The sequence below is a fragment of the Pinus tabuliformis genome, chromosome 3_2, assembly GCF_031772625.1.
Source record: "Pinus tabuliformis cultivar Carrire ecotype Pingquan chromosome 3_2, CPIR1, whole genome shotgun sequence".
In the NCBI taxonomy this organism is placed as follows: Eukaryota; Viridiplantae; Streptophyta; class Pinopsida; order Pinales; family Pinaceae; genus Pinus; species Pinus tabuliformis.
In genome coordinates, this window is record NC_142302.1 from 1,251,744,299 (window position 1) to 1,251,760,720 (window position 16,422).

Sequence of the window (16,422 nt, forward strand, 5' to 3'; positions counted from 1 at the left end):
TGACTAGATCTGTATTGGAAAATTTCTCCCCCATGTCGCCCAACTTGTCTCTCGGTTATTTGATATGTGAGATGAATGGAGCAATGGATTCATCAATTCTGATGGAGAGAATCTTACTCTTCAGAAACAACAGACAATTTGTATTGTTTGTCTCATACAAATCCTTGAGCGTCACCCAAATGTCATTGACAGTTTTGCATTCTCGGATGTGAGGGATTATGTTGTCCTTTACCGAAATCTTCAACAACACCTTCACTTTATTTTCCCTATTCTCCAGTCCTAAATCGATGCGGTTGTGGCACCACTGGCTATAGTTGGATTTACTTCATCTCCGTTTGCAATTGTCCACGCAATGGAACCCTCGAGCAGTGTCTGCAACTTGAACTTCCAATTGGCGTAATTAGACCCATCGATCTTATTGCTCTCATTAAGGTACATCTCTACAATGTGGTTATTCATTATGACAAAACCAGTTGATCTACAGTTCCACCTCTAGATCCTCTAGCAATCGATCTACGAATCCACCTCCAGATCCTCCAAGAGTTGATATACAGATCGAACTCCAGATCCTCCAATAGTCGATCTGCAGATCTAACTTCAGATCCTCCAACAGATCCAGATCTAGTGCTACAGATCCAACTCTAGAAAGATGGCCTTAAAAAAAACGTTGGATAGGACCACCAACATAGGCACTTCTGGTCTCGGGCCATCTCTAACAGGCAAAAAATAGCAATGCCCTTTCACCTTATTACAGGTCGCGTTGATGAAAATTCCTATAAGTTTTCTAGATCAACGCGGGTATGACACTAAAAACTAGAGTTGGTCAACACTCTTTCACAGTGCAACGCCAATGCTGATCAACACGACTTTGCCTTGTCGAGGTTGCGTTGATCATGCTTCCTCAAAATTTCAGTGTGTTGTTGCAAAAGCAATTGAACCAGCCACCAAGGCTTACACACTCTCAACCACAAGAGCTCTCAGCCACCAAGGCTCAACTCACCATAGACCCAACTCTCTGAGCTCTGATACCATCTTAAAAAAATGGAAAGACAAAACTGGAATGAAACTTACACACAGAAACTAGCAGCTCATAGGTGAGAAAGCTATACTTGGAGACTGCCCAAGTAGTATGCTCTATCTCATTAGTCATAAAATCATAAATATATAAGTTTACATTCAATTTAGGGAGATCAAAACCATCTCCTAGAAAATAGGAACTAAATCTAATCTAGGACACACACACAATCGTGGAACAAACTTTCTCCATTAATTTCAATAGAAATTTACATAAATATAAATAATATTATTATGAACTATTATAGATCTATCTTAGTTCCAATTACACAAATCCTCAAAAGGGATTAATCTCTCAAAGTGAAATTTTTTCTCAAGTTTTACACTAAAAAAGATTTGCATCTTGAGAGATTTGATCCTCTCACTAGCTAAATCCAAAATTAAAGTGAAGCTATATTAATTTTAATTATACCTATAAATTTAGTACTCAAAATTTAATTTACATTGATTTTAAGTTTTTCACTATTATAAACATTTTTATAATAAATAAATTATTCAGATTAAAAAACATGTGAAAGAAAAATGTATATATATATATATATATATATATGAGAGAGAGAGAGAGAGAGAGAGAGAGAGAGAGAGGTGAAATTTATATAAATAAAAATAATATTATTATGAACTAGTATAGATCAATCTTAGTTCCAATTCTACCAATTCTCGAAAGGGATTAAATCTCTCAAAGTAAAAACTTTTCTCAAGTCTTACATTAAAAAATATTTGCATTTTGAAAGATTTGATCCTCTCGCTAAATAAATCCAAAATTAAAATGAAACTATATTAGTTTTAATTATAACTATTAATTTAATAATCAAAATTTAATTTACATTGATTTTAAGTTTTTTCACTATTATAAACATTTTTATAATAAATAGATTAAAAAAATGATATCAACTAATAAAATTTATAAAAATAATTATAAATATCTGATGTATAAGAAGAAGCTTCACAATATGGAACCCAAGAGGCTCCCAAAAATTTCTTCTAACTTTAGTCAAAACCCCCACCTGTGCTTCAAGTGCGGGTGGCATCAGGATGCTCAGCCTTGGTTCAATCTTTGGGGGATTAAGGAGGAGATCATCATGGGAAGCAAGGACAATATCAAAGATACTATTACCTCTAGTTTTAAGGACAAGACGTGGGATGCTAAGAAGTTGGAGGGAAAAAGGAAGCTAAGGTACTATAAGGATGTGATCAAACCCACCCTTGATAACCAAAATTATCTCTCTATGTTGACTAGCACTAAGAAGAAAATGACATCACTAAGATTAGAACTAACTCTCATGAGCTTCGGAGTGAGATCGAGCGGTGGTCTACTCCCAAGACTCCCTGGGACAATAGGATTTGTCAGATTTGTGATATTAAGAAAGTGGAAGATGAAAAACACTTCCTTTTAGACTACCCGACTCTTGCCCACATCTGCTCTCAATTCCCTATCATCAGCCACACCTCCAATCTTCTTGACTTATTACGTCAACCCAACTATAGCAATCTTGGAATGCTTCTTTCCTGCTCCTTGATCACAGAAACAAGATTTTGAAGAATGACATTTAGTCTTCTTTTCTTGAGGTCTGATAGACCATATTGGTCTTAGTGGACGTTAATCATCTTCATCATCATCATTATTATAAAATTTTCTATTATTATTTTTCCAAGGATGATATACGATAACCAATCGCGGTGTTGGTATACATTTCATGTTAAATAAATTATTCAAATTAAAAAATGGATATTAACTAATAAAATTTATTAAAAAATAGTTATAAGTAAATATTTTAAATAGATAATTTATTACATTTAAATTTAAATTTAAGGATTGTAGGATGATGGGAAAAATAAAGCTAGAGTATTATAAGGCGGTGATCAACCCCAATATTGATAACAAAAATTATTCTCAAGATATGAATTACTTCTCATGAGCTTCAAAATAAAATTGAGTGTTGGTCAATTCCCAAAATTCCTTGGGAAGAAAGGGTTCACCTTTGCGATACCAAAAGGGTTGAAGATGAAAAATATCTTGGACTACTCTACTCTTACTCACATCTGTTCTAATTTTCAAAATATTTGCCACACTACCAAAGGGTTGAAGATGAAATATATTTTCTCTTGGACTACTCTAATCTTACTCACATATGTTCTAATTTTCAAAATATTTTCCACACCACCAACCTTCTTTACCTGCTAAATCAACAAAACTATGATGACCTAGTAATGCTTCTCTCCCTTCTTTTTGATTCTAGAAATAAAATATTAAAGAACCTCAATTAATCTCTTACTTTCTTAAGGTGTGATAGACCATATTGATCTTAGTGGAGATTAATCATCATCATCATCATCATTTTTCCCATTGGGCGTAGAATAGATGATGATGGGATGTACTATTAAGGCATTTCGTGATGTGAAGGTCATTCCGTGAGAAAAAATCCAACCATGTTAAAGGTTGGTGTAGCCCAGGCCAGGTGCGATCCCTGGGTGATTTTGATGTCTTAGATACCCATGTGTCACTGTTTCTCAAGGCAAAGGTTGATGCCTTAGATACCTCTGGGTCACTATTTCACAAACCAAAGGTTAAACATATGATCATCTCAAGAATTACACCACCTAACAAACAAATACATACATACAAGACTTAATTCTTGAGACAAACATAACACACACACACACACAATATATATATATATATATATATATATATATATATATATATATATATATATTATATACTTAATTCTTGAGACAAACATAGCACACACACACACACAATATATCTATATATATATATATATATATGTAATTTTAAAATTATTAGTTCTCTATATATATAATTTATTTTAAAATTATTAGTTAAGTATAATTTAGGTGGCTGGATCCAAAAAATTCAAATCTATTAAGTTGACATAAAATAATTATATTTAGTTTTAAGTAAATATATCCTAATATTGAAAAAAATTATATTGAATTTTTAAATAATTATATACTTTGGGAAATTGAATTTTTTTTGCTTGACCATTTTCAATAGTCAAATATTTAAAATATAAATAAATCTTATCAAAATTAATATTTTAAAAAATAATATTATTATAAATAATTTGAAATTAAAAAATATTTTTAAAATATTTTTTTAGATATATAATGATGATGATTAACATCTATTAAGTCTATTAAGACCAATGTGGTCTATCAGAGGTAACAAAAAAAAGAGTCTAATTGTCATTCTTCAAAATCTTGCTTTTGTGATCAAGGAGGAGGGAAAGCAGTAAAAAATAAAAATAAAAATTAAATTTAAATGAAAAAAACCCTAACAATTTTACCAACCTACAATAATTAATAAAAATAGGAACTTCTTTATATCCCACATAACAAGAGTGACTAAAGTTTCAAAGAGGAACTTCTTTCTATCCCACATTATGAGGTTTGTCGTTTTACAATTATTTTCAAGACCAAAATAAGCTTTTCACCCCCCATTAATCCTTTTCTCAATGCTATAGTTCCAGTTGAGCTTGTGATGAATATCAATTCCTAGGTACTTGTAAGACGACACTTCTCCAAGTTACTATTGTCATACATAAAATTAATGTAAGTGTCCTTCTTGGATTTGATAATCATAACTTTTGTTTTGTCAGTGTTAATAGTCATACCCATGGTAGAGCATAAATCCTTAAGAAGACTAAGTTTCTTATCAAGATCAGATGGGCACCTTGCGAGAAGAACAATATCGTCAGCATAGAGAAGAAGAATGATGACTATCCCAGCTAAGATTGTGCCAGCACAACTTGCTTCCTCTAACAACCTTCTAGCTTATTGATGTAAATGCCAAATAGGGTAGGGGGAGAGGGGGAAACCTTGTTTAACTCCGATATTACACTTAATATCTTTCGACCACCCCTCATTGCTCTTTAACTTGGAAATTACATTCTCGTATAACCTTATAGCGGCAGCTCTCAACTTGAAAGGAACCTTTAGTTCTTCTAATCTATTCCATAGGTTGTTTCTAGGAACCGTATCAAAAGCCTTTCTAAAGTCCACAAAGCAAAAAAAGAGATTGGATTTATCATTGCGGCATTCCTCCACAATGATCCTAAGCGTAACGAGGTGGTCCGTTGTTGAGTGTTGCCTTCTAAAACCCGCTTGGCCTTTAGCCCGCTTACCTTCACTTTCAAGCCATATGCTCAACTTCTTTTCTAAAATAATACCATATAACTTGGCTAAGAGAGGGCTGATCATAATTGTTCGATAATTAAAGGGGTTATTTGTATCCCCACTTTTAAAAATAGGGATAATGAGGCTCTGAGTCCAAGGTTTAGGGAACACTTGCTTGACTGCTTGATTGAAAAGCTTGTGGATGTGGGGGATGAGGACAAGACCTCCAATTTTTAATATTTCCACCTGTTAACCTTCAATGTCCTTAGCTTTCCCATTTGCCAAGCGTTTAACCCCAAAATCAATGTCTTCTAATGAGAAAACTTCTTTCGTTGTGAGTAGGGTTTCAAAGTTATCCATGTCATTTGGAGATTCATAAAGCTTTTTAAGATAGGAATTCCAGTCGTGTAAAGTAATTTTATTATTATCTTTAGTTTTCCTAGTTAGAATCTACCTCCATAATTTTTTAGGACCTACCTTAGAGAGGTGTAAGAGATTCTCTTGTCTTTTACGAATATACTGCCTTTTTTTCCTTTCAATTAGGGCTTTGTATATTTTTATCTTGCCAATTTTAAGAGATTCATCAACAACTTCCTTAATTGCTCTCCTCGCACTTTTACAATCTTTGTCATACCATGGGTTGGCTTTGTTATTTCTTTTATTACTTGACACTTCAATTGAGAACTTGTTAATAGAATATGAGAGGGTTGTAGTAAAATTATGATAGAGGTCTTCTATGTTGTCTATACTAGATAAAGGAAGAAAATTAGTTTTTAAATCATTTAAAAAGAGATCATTCTTATTTCTATCAAAGATTAAGTTCTTTTGGCTATAAGGATTATCTTCTATGGAATCTATGTGCATGACAAAATTGAGAGTTATAAGTAAAGGCCTATGATCAGAGTCAAGCTTGTGGTCGTTTAATATGTCAAAATTTATTATTTTGTTGTATAAAGGGAGATCGGAAATAACATAGTCTACCACGCTACTACCAAGTCCATGGATGCAGGTCATCTGGATAGAATTGGGCCACTTCTTTAGACCGTTGAAAATTATGAGATCTTGAACACTACAGAGCTTGACTAGCTCCAACCCAAACAAGTTCTCCCTGGGGTCTTCAGAGCTCCTTTTGTACCGGCAAGCCAAAGTAAGGTCTTAGTCTAACCAAAGAGGATTAGGGTTGGAATGATTGCTTAGAAGAATAGCTTGGTTGCTTGAAGTTTGAGCATTAAAGTCACCCATTAAAAGGATATTACCTTCATTCCTTAGGCTAGAAATATCATTCTCTAAACCATTGTAAGGACTATTTTTATCTAGATTCTTTTTCTTATAGAAGTTAGAATTGATGGGGGGGAAATAATAGATTGTTATGTAGGCCTTTTTAACATTAATGTCAGTAATCTCTATCCAACTATATTGGTTGTAAGGGTCGTTTTTATAAATCCTAGCATTGGGGGAGATGTTCTTCTTAATGTAGCAAGTTATACCCCCAATGCCTCTACGAGAGGATCGCTTGTTCTAGGTAGACCATAGTGCAAAGCCATCTATGTTAGGGACCTTAGATTCTTCGTGCTCCCAAGTTTCAACAAGCAATACAATATCAACATCAACATCAACATCATTTGAGATCCAACTTAGCTTGGGGCCTTTGTTCCATGGAAAGCCCCGACAGTTCCAAGAAAGGACCCAGAGCATGTTGAATTGCTATTTATTACTATCTTTTTGGTTTCTATCTCAAATAATGGCTTTTCTATTTCTGATTATTGCCCATTTTCGTTCCTTCCTAGCTTTTTTTACCTTTTGAACCTCCTTTCTTAATTCTGCCTAATCTTCTGGAATGAGATATTCATTTATAAATATTCTCGTTCCTTTTAGACTTGAGGTTTTACTAAGTATGTCATACTTACGGTTAGTAGAGCTCACCTTTATTTGAATCAGCCTTCCTTTATTCTTAGTGAATTTCCCCAACCTTGTTGCTTCTGTGAGACACGTTGTTTCAATTTGTAATCTACTATGTAATTCTGTTTGGGCTATGGCTAAAGTATCCTCATCTACCTCCTCTTTCAAACCGAAGATTATAAGGTTCAAGGCCCTTTTGTTATGCTCATGGTTTAATTCTATCAATTTTTTCATTTCGTCTTTAATTGGTTTGATATCTAATTTACCTGCCATACTATTTAGGGTGAGGCGACTATTAACTTTTTCTTCTAGTTCTTTAATCATGACTTTCATTTTAAGACTCTCTAAAGTATCAACATCTCCTTGCTGGGATGCTTGGTTCGTTTCTTGGTTTTGTTTTTCTATAACCTGCAACCTAGTCTCCATTGCCTTCATTTTGTTCTCCAATAGTTCTATTTTATTTTCTATTTGTTTTTGGATCTTGTCTTTAAGAGATGTGAATTTATTTTCCAGCATGGCTTCTAACTCTGTTTGTAGCATGACTTCTATTTCTTCTCTACATTTCTCTAAAGACTCTATATACTCCTAAAAGCTCTGTAGAGTAACTGTGCTAGGTCTACCTTTGGTAATCTTTGGAAGCTGTGGTGAATTATTCATACTTGAAAATATATGAGCATATATGTATTAGAAAAATGTAAGGAATGTGTGCACCTGATATCAGCAAACCGGACTGCAGATCGCACGTGCCCCGGATTGGATCGAATTGCAGCCCGCAGACCGGATTGGATCTCGAAAGATGAATGGATGAGATCGTAAAGATTGGAAAAGTATTTGGATGATAAAATTCTGAGGTTGCAGATGAAAATCAAAGCACCACCATTCCCGCGAGTGTAAATACCATTCATAAATATCACAGAGGTATGTATAACGAAGGCCACATAGATGCCGCAAAGATTAAAAGCCGCACAGATATACCCTTACGAACCAGAGAGAAAGTAAACCCTTACGCACCGCAGAGAAAATAAGGTGCAAATACTAAGAGTGTGAGTTGTACCATGAGGTAGGCATTTGGATCAAACCGCAGTGCAGAGCTATACCATTATACCGCATAGAAAGATTACAAGCCACAGAGATATACCCTTACAAACCACAAAGATATATATATAACATTGTTATTACATCTAATTATAAAATATTAAAATTGTAACAATATATTATTATAATTTTTTTTTTTTTTTTAATTTTAAAGTCGCTGTTAGATGATAGCCGTTTAATATCACCGTTACCTATTGATATTTTTTAATAAATTAATAAATTAATAAACTAATATCCTTATTTAAATATTGATTTTTTTAATTTTATAGGCGTTGTCTAAATATATTACGTTATGTTACCTATTGATATTTTTTAATAAATTAATAAACTAATATCCTTATTTAAATATTGATTTTTTTAATTTTAATATTACGTTACGTGATCCCGGTCTACCCTTTACTTAATAATATTTGTTTTTAATATATTAATAAATCAATATCATAATTTAAATATTATTATTCAAATATAGCCGTTATTTGAAATTATGTCTCTACATTGCTCTCTATTTAACCCATTGCCATGGTCTACCTCTTCATCTAGTCCCAATGATGAACCACACTTAAGCTTCCGCCAAAAATTTATCTTATGTAATTTTTACAGACTTTACTTCATATTAAGTGATCATTATTTCTATGAGATTTTAACCAAATTACACCAGAAAAATATACAGAAAACCTTCCAAAACATAACACAAATAAACTATTAATGTGAATATAATTTTATTTAAATTATATAAATAAAATTATGGTTTGTCGTTGTTGTTGTAAAAATACATAAACCTTTCTCGCTGTTTAATAAATCAGGGTTGTCACATGATAGCTTACAGTAAAGCTTCAGATGCTTAGTCATCCATACATCATTACTTTGTATAAACAAACAAAAAATGCTGCTAAAATGAACCAGAAAAGCATGAACCTGTCTTAACTGGTTGCTTGGTAAATTCAGCTGGTCACATGATAACTCACTGTTGAGCTTTGTATTAAAGAAAAGAATGAGAAAAGTGGCGAATGACAGCGCGCGTGGGCGAAGAATCGACCGTTTGATGGTTCTGTGTCTGTCCGGTACCCGTACGCAGACCACCAAGACTTTGTGGCACGCACGAACTATTATCAGGTTGCCCCATTCTGCATTATTATGAGATCATGAGAGACGTTGACGCTCCCAATCCTTCCAAAATAACAACTATAAACATTTTCACTTGGAGGGTCCAACAGAAAACCCCACAAAATCAACTGAGAGACGTTAGAGTTGAATTGCTGTCTGAGATGCGCTGCTCTCATTGGATTCCTACCAGACCCTCTTTCATAAGTAGCCATAAACCTCCGTTCCAGACCCATTCCAGTCTTTGAGAGAGCCCCACAACTGTGAGAGAGAGGGCATTGTATTGGGCAGTTGTGGAATTTTTCCAAGGAGAATTGATGGATTTGATCTGCAGAATATGGTTCTTGGTCATGCTCAGTCTGTTGCTTGCTGGCTTTGCTCAAGGTGGAATTCAAGGGAATTTTTCTACAAGTAAGGCCTGGTCACATCCATGGCAGGGACCCATTGGGACTCGTCAAATAGTTGTAGACCAGAGTGGGCATGGAGATTTTCTCACAGTCCAAGCAGCTGTGGACTCTGTCATGGAAGACAACAGAGAGATAGTTATAATAAATATCCATGCTGGTTACTATGTGTGAGTTTTCACCATATAAGAGTTGGGAGCTTTTTGTTCGATCTATTTCTTTTTCATTTATCCAACTGAATTATTTTGTTTGTGTTTAGGTTTTGAACTACATTTTATTTGTATTTATGTTTCGAATCAACAATTGTGATTTATGTTTCGATGTTTCGAATCAACAATTGTGATTTATGTTTCTAACCAACAAATAAATTTCAAGCAGCAACTGTAATTCATTTTCAAAACCAATTTCCAAACATATAAATATACAATTCTTTTTTGTTTTAATAAAAATAAATTAGTTTTTGATTCAGCTTTGATCCAGGAACTGAGATATCAATGACAGAATTTGTTTCTCTCAGACATTTGAGTAAAACAAAATTGAATACTTATATTTCCAATATTTTGTCTTCAGGATAAAACCAAAACTTGAATACTTTTATTTAGAAAGTAAAGTAGTTTTTAAGATAGCTTTGTTTCGAGTGTGTGCATTTTTTTGGGTATCAGGATAAGGATTAGTAAAACTAGTTTCTGCAATTTTTTTGTTTGTGCAGGGAGAAGGTAACAGTGCCTGCAACAAAGCCACACATTACATTTCAAGGTGCAGGGAAGGAATTCACGATAATTGAATGGCACAACAGAGCCAGCGACCTGGACCCAACGGGGCAGCAGCTGCGTACATACCACAGCGCTTCTGTCACAGTGCTGGCTAACAATTTTTCTGCCAGGAATATCAGCTTCAAGGTGCAGAAATGGTTAATGGTGAATTCTAATAATTGTTATAACAACTCAATTTGATTGTAGATTTCATATAAAAATAATGCTTAAATATGTCAATGCAGAACACAGCTCCGGCACCCATGCCTGGAATGGAAGGATGGCAAGCAGTTGCATTCAGAATATCTGGGGACAAGGCCTATTTCCTGGGGTGTGGATTTTATGGTGCGCAGGATACACTGTGTGACGACGAAGGCCGCCATTATTTCAAGGAGTGTTACATTGAAGGATCCATAGACTTCATTTTTGGCAATGGGAGATCCATGTACAAGGTCAGAACATGATAAACTAGCACAGAGACCCATCTAAACCATCTCCGGACCTGGTTGCGAGACAAAAGTCCACCAGGTTCACACACTCTAGGTGAATATCAGACATGGTTTTAGATGGGTCTGTGTTGTCTAGTATAGAATCATTGCATTTAATAGATCTACTGCATTGTTGTCAAAGAAATTGGTTCGAACATATTAGCTGGGAACAAAATTTTATAAAAATAGAAATTGGTTTTTATCAAGTTTTAAGGATTAGTTGAATTTATTTAACCATAAATAAATTAGTATTCAATCCATAAATAGCGTGGTGAATTTTATTTTTCCTGATAAGTGGTGAAAAATCTCCTGTTACTACTTCTCAAAGCAACAAAATAAACTAATTTGGACCTGTTTTTTTGGGTCGGTTAGTGCTTATACTGATCAAACATTTTCAATGGATACTGCATGATTTGTTCTTGTGTGCAGTATTGTGAGATCCATTCCATTGCCAAAGAGTTCGGCTCTATCGCTGCGCAAGACAGGCGACAACCCAATGAAAAAACAGGATTTGCATTTGTGCACTGTAGAGTCACGGGTACAGGACCCATCTACATTGGGCGCGCCATGGGACAGTACTCACGTATTGTCTATGCATTTACTTATTTCGATGACATTGTTGCTCGTGAGGGGTGGGACGACTGGGATCAGGCTACCAAAGATAGGTAATGCCCATTTGAATTTTTTTTGGCTTTAACAACCTGGAAAACACAAACAAACATGAAAAGTAAGTGCAATAGATCTCTTTCTACCAATCGCATAACAGTTATCTTTATTAGGGATGGAATTTGGCCCATAAATTGTTTATGGGTGATTTGTTTATCGAATACAATTAAAAAATTTGCATACTGTTAAAAAATTTGCATACTGTTAAGATACTTTGTTAAAACTTTGCACACTGTTAAGATACTTTGTTAAAACTGTAATAAAGAACCAGAAGAAAAAAACCTAGAAATTTGATAGATAAATCTGTTTTGAAATTCCAAACCTCTTATCCTTACTGTTTATCTAGAACTAACTTCATTTACTCACAAGTAAAAGTTACTCCAACAAATTTCTGTTTCTGTTTATGGATTTGATGGATGAGATACATACTTGGGATTTGTAACTGAATCTTGATTTGCTTTGCTACTTGGCGTGTGACAGAACGGTCTTTTTTGGCGTGTACAAATGTTACGGCCCTGGTGCTGCTGCTGCTGGCGGGGTTTCATGGGTTCACGAGCTGACACCAGAGGAAGCCAGGCCTTTCCTCGTCAAAAGCTACGTCAATGGAAGACATTGGATTCAAGAATCTGATGCGTAAAACCTTTAGCTGAATTGAGGTTGTGATTATTTATCCAGTGAGCAATGTAAAGTGTGTAAAATTCATTCATATGTATTGCATTCATTTAATTGAAATAATAAATAGCAGGAGATATATCCATTCTGATGAAGAACATTCTTTGCATTCACAGTCTTCTTTACCTAAAATCGGTTCTTGAATGTCTGCTTCATGGATGTCACTATCAATGTTTTTAAGGAGCACAGTTGACTAAGTCACAGCTGATGAACTCAGATAGGCATTCACTGTTGTTTGAGTGAATCATGAATGGTTGAATTGTATAAGAATCATGAATAGCTGATAACTGACACTTTTAAAGAATAGCAAAAAGAGAACAGCTAAGTATTCCACCTTTTAGCTAATTTGATAGATGATTATGTATAGACATTTTATTTTTCACTAATCTGATACATTAACTAAAAATTTCATGAAGGCATGTTAATTTTATAAATGATTATCACAAAACATTTCACTTATCTAATATAGGGTTATTAGCTAAAAGTTTTATAAAGACATGCTAATTTGATAAATGATTATCAATAAACATTTCACCTTGCTATAATCTAATATATGGTTATTAACTACATAATAACATTAAAAAAAAAAGTTAAGCTTTCTACTTTACAAAATCAATAAAAAATTTAAAAAGTTACAAATGTGATATCAATTTCATAAATATGTATATATATAAAAAAGTATATGTATATAAAAAAAATGTTAAAGAAAATATTTTAACGCTATATAGAATAAAATATCCAAAATATTTTAATATGAATTAATATTGAATACTTAAAAATATATTATATATTAATAATAAAAATAATAATTTAATGTAAAAAAATATTATATATTAATAACAAAAAAATTAATTTAATGCAGTCTGATAAAATAGCTCAATACACATGTTATGTAATCTTTATAACATTTAAAAATACAATTTAAATAATAAAAATATACACATTGTTTTTTGCATTCTAAAATAATTTTGCACCTAAAGAATCTGACCTCTGCTTAAGATCAGTGCTTAATATGGATTATGCTGATTTTTATTTTAAAAAAGACGACATAATTACAAGTCACTTTCATACTGAGCTATAGAATAAGCTTGCCTTCACACTCACTGGGTTATAAAATAAGCCTAACTTCACACTAGACTAGAGAATAAGCTTCACTGTTCAATAAGTAAATTATTCTTGAAATTTCCACCATCTACATAATTAGTAATAAAAACATGTTATTTTTACTAATTTAATGCATAGTTATTAACTAATAATATAATAATTTTATATTTAAATTAAAACACTATTATAATTTTAATAATGCAACGAATTTATTATTGAAAATTTTCCAATATCTACGTAATTAGTGCAGTGAAGCAGTAAGATATAATGTTTGACATTGCATCCCAAACATTAGTTTTAATCTTTTTAATATTAGAAAGATGCCCTCGCAGTCGCTGGCCCAGGAAATAAATAACCAGAGGTATGAATTCACATTCTTCCTGTTACACAGTGTCCTTTACCCAAAGTCAGTTTTTCCGATTCGTGGATGCCATTGTCAATGCAATGCACTAATTTTTAATTAGTGCAGCCAATCAGGAGGGGAGACTGTTTGACATTGCAACCAAACATTAGATTTAATATTTTTTAATTAAACAGATGCCCCCGAAGCTGCTGGCCCCAGGAATTTTAATGTCTTATCTTATAACTGGTCTCAGGTTTTTGTCTGTTTCAGTTTTGATTTTTATTCAAACATGGAGTTACATTCCCTGAAATGACTTACAAATCTATATTCTGTTTTCCACCATGGAAGGACTTCTTGAACATCTCACCAAGGTTTAAAATTGTTGTTGTCATTATCTATGAAATTAAAATCGCCATTTTCTTTCGAAGGTTCTTTATTTTTAAGAATTATTTTGGTTTTTTTCAAAATTGAAATCTTCATTACCCTTCAAAAACTCTCCATCTCTGCTATCTATTCTATGACCCCACACTCTGAAATGATGGAGATTCTCTATCCAAATTACACAGTAGTCATCAAATGCAAAATGTAGTGTCAGTTGGGTATGAATTTAATTTAAAATATGTGAGGTGACTTAAAAAATAGGTTAACATTATATATGGATTTAAATATTGAGGGGTTTTCGCAGTGCATCATATTAAATATCATTTTTGGATTCATTTATGACCATTTCCATGGTAGTTGTAACTCAGGTAGATGAATGACTGAAATTAATCAGTTAGGGCTACATCTTATGGAAATGGTCATAGATGAATGATTTTTGCAAAAATCATGTGAAATTAGTAACGTACCATTACCTCTCATGGAAATAACCATAGATGAATGACTTACTTAACTCAGTGAATTCCAAAAATAATATCGCTTCATTAATAAGCATAGATTCTATTAATAAACTAGATAATATATATGGCCAATCTAATAATGTATTTGATTAAAGGAAACAACTATTTGATATTTAATAATGTGCTTAATTAAATCAAACAAATAACCTCGCTGATTAATATAACTATAACTCTATATATATTAGTTGCATTAAAAGTATGGAATCCATGTTAAATTCAAAAGATCACAGTGGAGGGGTTTCCTAAAAGCATATTTTGTCGTAATCATGTGAGCGGATTTAAAAAGCCAAAAAATCAATCAACATGATTTCATAGATACGAACAGACCAGACAAGACGTTCCAAAGGACGAAAATACGATTCTTGAATTTCAGGGATATGTGTCTCATATTTCCACCATCAAACGCTCACTGGCCATCATACCTTACTTGTGGCCACAAGGCTCTGGTAGGATTTGGTCAAAATTTTATTTTGAAATCAACCCTGTTAATTCACAACCAACCAGCTTTAGACCTTTTAGCATTGGTGTATATTTTGAATTTTTTTTTAAATTTTTGTATATTGGAATTGAAGCTCGATGGGAAGAAAACCCATAAATAAATAAATCTAATGGACTAATTTTTTTTTTAAACAGATTTATATTACCTTCCATCTTATGAAGAGATACTAAATTAATGATAAGATACAAAAATAAAAGGACTTTGTGTTTTATATTAATGCTTGGAATCATAGAGTTCATTTTTTATACTTGGGGTAATATAAAACTTATAGAGAAAAGTAGATATACGATGAACCTCACTCTTGGCAATATAACAATTTCTTGTTCCCATAGATGTATTTTACCAGGAAATGTGTAATTCATTTTTTGAATGTACACATTGACTATATTTAATTAATTTTAATTAGAAATATTATAAAATATTAATAATAATTTTCTCAATGTATGTCCTAGATATATTATTGATATTATAATTAGAAATATTATAAAATATTAATAATAATTTTCTCCATGTATGTGCTAGATATATTATTGATATTATAATTTAATATAAAAGTTTTATATTTTTATTTTTAAATATATATATATATATATAATTTTTATATATATTTTATTATCTGATGATTTGAATATTAATATTAATCCGGATGCGGGTGGCATTCAATGACATTAATGGGACGCCGCATAGAGCAGGCAGCGGGCTTGGCACTTGGTTGGCAGACAGCCCTCATGGCATGCACCTCGGGCTGGAAAACTCCTTCAAAGGCATGCAAAGTTAATTCGTTGCAGATTGGAATGATGGTCTCGCAGTTTAGCATTTATGAGCGCCTGGTTCAAGCGCATTCAGGTCAGTTCTTATGTATGGATCCGTTTTTCATTCACGCCATTGTCACTGGTTTTATTCACCTCTGCGCAGAACTCTTCCCGCACTCCTGCCTGGTCCATCGAATTTGGAAGCTCGCCTGGTCTTTGAATATCATTGGGCTCCTCTGCGCTCAAATTCTCACCCGCTTGCTCCGCCTCAACCCCTTTCTCAGTCAATCTGTTCTCCCAAGCATGCCTCGCCGCCGAGGTATCCCGCGCAGAGGAAGCAACACGGGAAATAGAGGCCGAACCTCTCGTCCTGCTCCACAGAACGTCATTCCCATTGCCTCAGCCTCCCCTTCTTCTCCGCCCTTGGGTCAAGCTGGGTCTCTTCCGCATAACTCTTTTCAGACTTCCAGGTTTACTTTCCACAGCAGGCTCAACAGGCCTGTATTGACGGCAAGCATCACAATTATTCTCGCG

General features: G+C 33.4%; 1 protein-coding gene across 1 annotated transcript; it reads left to right on the forward strand.

Annotated features, from left to right (window-relative positions):
• The first annotated feature begins 9,452 nt into the window (after positions 1-9,452).
• On the forward strand, positions 9,453-12,437 carry LOC149185278 (putative pectinesterase 68). The gene is made up of 5 exons (XM_089419077.1): positions 9,453-9,883; positions 10,423-10,612; positions 10,711-10,917; positions 11,383-11,618; positions 12,100-12,437. The coding sequence occupies exons 1-5, from the start codon at positions 9,627-9,629 to the stop codon at positions 12,254-12,256; spliced, it is 1,047 nt and encodes a 348-aa protein (XP_089275203.1). The 5' UTR covers positions 9,453-9,626; the 3' UTR covers positions 12,257-12,437.
• Positions 12,438-16,422: the final 3,985 nt, after the last annotated feature.